We start from the raw sequence: 6175 nt of genomic DNA, 5'->3' as shown, positions 1-6175 counted from the left end.
TTGTATAAATCATGCTATGAATGATTTATGAACAAATCCTTCTGTGGAAACCTTCATAATATAGGAATGAAACTGTAAAGTTTGGTGTATATATGTGCTACTGAACGGGAGTCTGAGAAAAAAACGAATTTAAAGAAAACAGCCATTAAATATATGTATTGTAAAACTACATACATTTAGAAGACATTGAATATGGTAAAAAAAAAATTGATGTATCGCCATGAAACTTCTCCTGTACATTACTTACATTAAGACAATTACTTTTTTGTTTTACAAGTTTTCTGAAATGTTTCAATATGCATATGAGGCATAATCCTGCCCTGTTAAGCACTTTATAAATAAATCTTACTACTTACTTACTTACTTACTTATCTTGTGCTAACTTTTGGTGAATTTAGGAGAAATCTACAGATGCAAAAACACAAAGTAGTGAAATAAACAATAGGTACTTTGGATGTTTTCTTTTCATTGGTCTGAAAGGAGACAAGATATGCAAAATAGGACAAAATCACAAAATCCACCGGTGCATGAAACGCAATGTTTTGCTTGTAGTGTCATGCCCTAACGTATTGTTGTCAGGAATCCATGTGATGAAATATCATTTTGTCTATATCAACTGCGTTGATCAAGTTGCACAATTCTTCTACCATATAGCATGTTTATTTCCTCACTTGATCAGTTTAACGCAGTGTAGATGAAAGAATCCGGAGGAATAAACCTTACATGTAAATAAGAGTTGTGACTCATTTGATGTCAAATACACTTTTAACCAATTTGCTGTATATTTTAACTCCACTCATGACGTTAAATGTGTTTTGGTATGTGCAACACTAGGCATTATCTCCTCAGCGGGATCGATCCTAAACAAAGTGAGGGGACGGCCGGTTAAAAAAAAAAGAAGAAGAATGCATCTTTAAGGATTTGGTAATGAATGGGTAGAAAAGTGGCTTCATTCAACTCCCTCCTCTTCTTTCTGTGCCCACCCTGCCCCCCAGCACACCATTACAATGCAGGACCCCATCTCCCCCCCCCCCCCAGCACACACACATTAACACACACTCCCTGCCCTGCCCCCTGAGGAACACAGGCAGGGGGGTGGGTGTGTACTGGTTGGTTTCCCCAACTATTTAAGCGGATTCCAACAGATGGCTGAGGAACTTTCCTCCGAGGGGGTCACGTTGCTCTCTCTCTCTCTCAACTCTCTGTCTCCTTCTCAACAGACCTGACTACTCCTTCATTTCTCACCCCTTCCTTTCCCCCAAAAAACCTCTTTCAACTCCTGGGACAAGCAGTTTCTTGACCGTCAGAGGGCCAAACTTAGATATCTGAGGTTTTCCCTTTTTTTCTGCCATCTCCGCTCCCCAAAGACCAGAAACGTTTTGTCCTCCCCAGCCTTCCTCCACTGTGGGACCAGACACACAACTCCTTCACTTGCTGTGGACGGCGGAGCCAACCATGCCCTCCGACTTTCTAACGCCTTTCCTGGAACTGGATGAGGAGTTCTTCAAGGTGAGAGCAACCAAAGACAATTTCAACCTTTTATACTTAACTGCCAACATCTGATGGCTCTCAATTCTCAAAAACATAATGAAATGCATAAACTAAGACCTATTTAACAGTTCTTTTCTGGATGTAACTCGTGGCCTCATTATAATAATGCAATCATTCATTTCATTGTTTTCTGTTGATTCAGGGCTTTAAACTATTGCATACATCACAAGAAAAAAAGTTGAATTCTTGGATGGCGGGATTTGTTTTAATAGGATTTACTAAATAACAAGTTTGAAACCACAAGAAAAGTTTTGTAGTTTCACATATTTATGTTTTTTGGGTTAAAAACTAGCATGTGGTTTTCTTTCATTATCTGAAAAGAACAAACAACCATCATGTTGGAAACTACAACACAATAAACTGCTTCATGGAAAGTGATGGGTTTTTGTCTTTGTGCATGTGTATACTTTGCAATCCAGTTAAGCCCATGAAACTGAAAATTAACCTGTTCATTCATGAGGCCTGATTTACTGCAGTCTCAACATTAAAACATAGTCTGGTTGCTTTAGGTGCAGCTTTAAAATCTCCTTTCAGCTCGACTTGGCCTAGCCAGTCTCGCTCCAGTGCTCCAGGAATGTAGAAAGCTCACATCTATTCTTCTCCTCTCTCCTTTTGTGTGACAGAATTTCCGTGGCCTGGAGGTGACAGATGGCTCGTCAGCCGGCTCACAGCCGCAACGGCAGCAGCACAGTCAGAGAGTCCTGGGCTTCCAGCGTCGCCATTCTCTGTGCCCCGTGACCCTCCCCAACTCCAAGTTCAACAACAGCAGCAGCAGTGGCAGCAGCTCTGAGGTGACCGACGGAGCAGCTGGCTGGGGGCTCAACGTGGCCTCCAGCCAGGGGTGGAGCGGGGAAAGTCAGCTTCCCCGCTCCACGCTCAGCCACATCCCCTTCAGGGTCGACCGCTCGGTCAGCATGATCGAGGGCAACGTCAGCGGCTCGGGAGGCATAGAGGACCAGATGGCTAACCTGTCCCCAAAACTGCTGCTCCCACCACCGGGCTTCTCTTTCAGCAACGCCTCCCTCTCCTCCATCGCCTCCCCCTTGGCCTCCAGACCCCTGGCCCCCTCGCCTCACATCTCCACCCGGTACAAGACCGAACTCTGCCGCACCTACGAGGAGAGCGGGACCTGCAAGTACGGCGCCAAGTGCCAGTTCGCCCACGGCATGGACGAGATGAGAGGCCTCAGCAGGCACCCCAAGTACAAGACGGAGCCGTGCCGCACTTTCCACACGATAGGCTTCTGCCCGTACGGGGCCCGCTGCCACTTCATCCACAACGCCGACGAGATCCTCGACGGCAACACCGGCGCACCTCCACAGAAGCAGAAGATGAGGCCTCCTCTGCTGCGCCACAGCCTCAGCTTCGCAGGGTTCTCCTCCTCTCTGCAGACTTTCCAACCAGTTGAGGAGTTGCAGCCTTCCTCCCTCCTCTTCACCCGGGCCTCCTCCGTCTCCCCCCCTCCGTCCTCCACAGGGAGCCCGGAGCTCCTCTCACCTCTCTTCCCTGAGCCGGGGGCCCTGAAGCATTGCCCCTACCCTTTCTCCGGGATCCCCGACCTGGCTTCGGACGCCGGCGATTTGGCTCTGCGATTCTACGCAATGAACGATTCTGTCGGCAACAGGTGTCCCGCCTCCGCTTTCGCCTCCAAAAACCTGAACCTCGCATACCACCTCCCCCAGCAGCTGCCGGTCTCCCTGAACGTCCTGGCCGGCCTCCAGCGCTGCTCGTCGGCGGACTCCCTCTCTGAGGAAGGCTACACCTCCTCCTGCTCCCTCAGCTCTTCCTCCAGCGGCACAGAGTCGCCGAGCTTCGAGGGCCGACGCCTCCCCATCTTCAGCCGGCTGTCTGTCACAGACGAGTAGGGAAGGGTTTTACTGTGGGGCTGGATTTCATCGGGGGGTAGACAGTCTAATTGTTTTATTCAATGTGACAAGGATCTGACGTCGGGTTTTGTGTCCGGTCCAAAAACAAGATACAAGATACAAGTCCTAAAGGGTTAAAACATTAGGTATTCAGCTCCTCCCTAAATCTAGCCTGGTAAACGTACCTAACTTTGTGCATATTGCATTCCTCATCCAAGCAGTTGTAGCGCTGCTCAGTGTTTGTCCAGTTTTAGCTGACTTCTTTTTTGTTTCTTTTTTGTTTTATTGTTATTTTTTATGAAGGTGTCTTTTGTGCCATTGTTACTGCTGTATACTGTTGTATACCCGTTTTTTAGAGAATACTTTGAGGGTACTTCGCATAGCTCGATATTTTAGCCCATATGCTATTCCTGCTGGGTGGGTAAGTTATGTGAGAACTTTCCTTTACCCTGATTTAAAAAGGATTTTTAAGATGAATGCTGTTTGGTCCTGGTGTGCTATCCACGTTTTTTTCTTTTCACTATAGCAATGTTGTTTTTTTAACAGATCTTATTTGTACTCTGTACAGTTTATAGTGACACCAGCCTGCAGCACTTCTCCAGTCATATTAGGGCTCTCCAAGTGTGTAAACCAACCTCTTATCACTGTATGCTGTCACTGATTGATTCATTGATTGGTTGTATCGCCGTGGCTATGTGATTGTATTGGTCAGCCATTTTTACTGCCTGGCAAGGATTCAGCTTCACTGCCTTTTCAAAGTGTAGACGACCCTCTGACTCTCTAGTTACCAAAGCTGATGTTAGACTTCCCCCTAACCTGCTAGTACTGTTAACGCCTCTAGCCTAGTCTTTAACCATGACCGGTAAAACACAGTGTTCGGATTATAGCTTAACACTTTCATAGACTTATTTATTGCTTTTTTTGTATAATTCGTTGAGTTTGCTTTGTGGTTGTGTCTTATGCATTGTTTTTTATTATACCAGAGAAATGATGCATCACTTATGCATTCATGATGTCCATCTGCTTGGTTTGTGCTATCCAGTAGCTTTAAGAAGGCTCGCGGAGAGGAGGGGGAAAAGGAGGAAGAAAAACATTTTTGGCATTCTATATGTACGTATGTTGCCTTATTGGCTAATAGGCCTGGCAGAAATCAGGACTTGCTGGGTTCTCACAGCGAAAGCAGCTCCACGAGTCGGTCATCTGCAGGGCCCTCCGTCGGTGGCACGAGCAACACTGCTGTCGTTGTGAGCATCGAGCGAGTCTACTCTCCTCTCCATGAAGCCTCACACCTCTGACTGTAATAACCTTTTTGTTCAGCGTTGTTATCTAAATACAAAGCAAAGCGGTGGGGGAAGAGGGGTTCGCCACAGCGGTCAATAAAAACCTGTAATGGTCGACAGCTACGCAGCTATCAAATGAAATGTTGATGCTAGAAAATTCGGTTGTGGTCGTTGTGTGTGTAAATCCCTGCTGTCTTCTTGTTAACAGGTGACCTTTGTTTGTAGTTGATTTTTATCTATCGGAGTTGCCTCGATGACAATGTGTTTGTAGGTCCACCTCTGTTGCACGCTAGCTAGCTAGCTAACTCTCCGAGTGGCAGGTTAAATCAAGCGAGTTCAAATGAAACCAGGCAAGATCGGCATTGCTTGTTTTCCATCGTGAAGTCAACTCAGACTGCCTCGAGGAGTCCGGAGACGCTTCTCGTTGCTGTAGCTTATTGTTAGCTTGACCCGGCAGCAAGCCATTTTTTTGTAACTTTTGTTAACTTAAAGCCTTATTTATTTTTTTGTTTTTCGAAGCGAAACCTATATTGTGATGTTTGATATGTTTTTTTTTTTACATAATTTAAGTGCATTTATTGTTTACATTCCATGGGTTATGTTGATATCCTAGCTCTTCATCTTAATATATTGTCCCCTTTTATTTCAAAATAAAAGTCTTTGAAAAGTGAGTGCTCGGCTGTCTTGTATCTCATTGCACCGTCATCTCATTGTGTTGTATGGTGCACAGGAAGTGTGTAGTTATTTGATTAAATCAAGGATGTTTTCCTGTAAATTAGGTTATTCTTATCTTGAGTAACTTATGAGTAAAATAACTGAATCAAACTTCAGCAAAATAGCATGCAACACAATATACAAAAGAATAAAATCCAACACTGACAGTCAGACAGCTCTAATTCTGATCCACATCAACCACACAGAGTGTTTCCCCCTGTCCATGCTTAAGCAGAACATTAGTCCCCCTCTGCTCACTCTCCTCTCTGCAATACAATGTTCCTTAGCTCTTACATTTCCATTCAGTTTTCTTTAACATCGTGCCGCATGACTGAGGGAAATGATCAGAACCCTGACTCAGCAGTGCAGTTAGAGGCAGTTATACTCTCTGTAGAGAAGACTACTGTGGACAGAATCTCTCTGTATAACATAGAGGAATATCCAGAATATGAGAGGATGCAGGAACATCAGAAGTGTAGCTTTCAGAATTAAACTCTTCTCAGAATTCATTGATTTTAGTGGAAACTTAATTTGTCTTCCGACTTGCTCAGTTCGCTCTTCTTCTACTCTTTAAGTTCTAACTGCAATAAATGACTTAAATCGACAGTATTTGTTTTGTTTTACTGTAAAAAAATAAATGCAAGTGACAGGAGTCAGATTCCTTGTAAGTGCCATAAAACGTTAGGACATCTTTGTGGTTAACAAGAAAGAAACAACACAAATGTTGCTTTTCAGCGGTGTGTTCCCACGAGCATCACTCTAAAT

The 6175-nt window shown here is 44.6% G+C and overlaps 1 protein-coding gene across 1 annotated transcript; it reads left to right on the top strand.

Moving 5' to 3' along the window:
- Positions 1-1455: 1455 nt before the first annotated feature.
- Positions 1456-5877, top strand: LOC142971456 (mRNA decay activator protein ZFP36L1). The gene is made up of 2 exons (XM_076111979.1): positions 1456-1509; positions 2175-5877. Exons 1-2 carry the CDS (start codon positions 1456-1458, stop codon positions 3414-3416), a joined length of 1296 nt encoding a protein of 431 aa, XP_075968094.1. The 3' UTR covers positions 3417-5877.
- Positions 5878-6175: the final 298 nt, after the last annotated feature.

The sequence above is a fragment of the Anarhichas minor genome, unplaced genomic scaffold, assembly GCF_050575085.1.
Source record: "Anarhichas minor isolate MPS153535 unplaced genomic scaffold, ASM5057508v1 ptg000046l, whole genome shotgun sequence".
NCBI lineage: Eukaryota > Metazoa > Chordata > Actinopteri > Perciformes > Anarhichadidae > Anarhichas > Anarhichas minor.
This window is presented reverse-complemented; position numbering and strand designations above follow the sequence as displayed.

Coding starts and splice junctions, on each gene's coding strand:
- LOC142971456 (XM_076111979.1), top strand. CDS start 1,456: ATGCCCTCCGACTTTCTAACGCCTTTCCTGGAACTGGATGAGGAGTTC. Junction 1,510..2,174: donor TGGATGAGGAGTTCTTCAAG/GTGAGAGCAACC, acceptor TTTGTGTGACAG/AATTTCCGTGGCCTGGAGGT.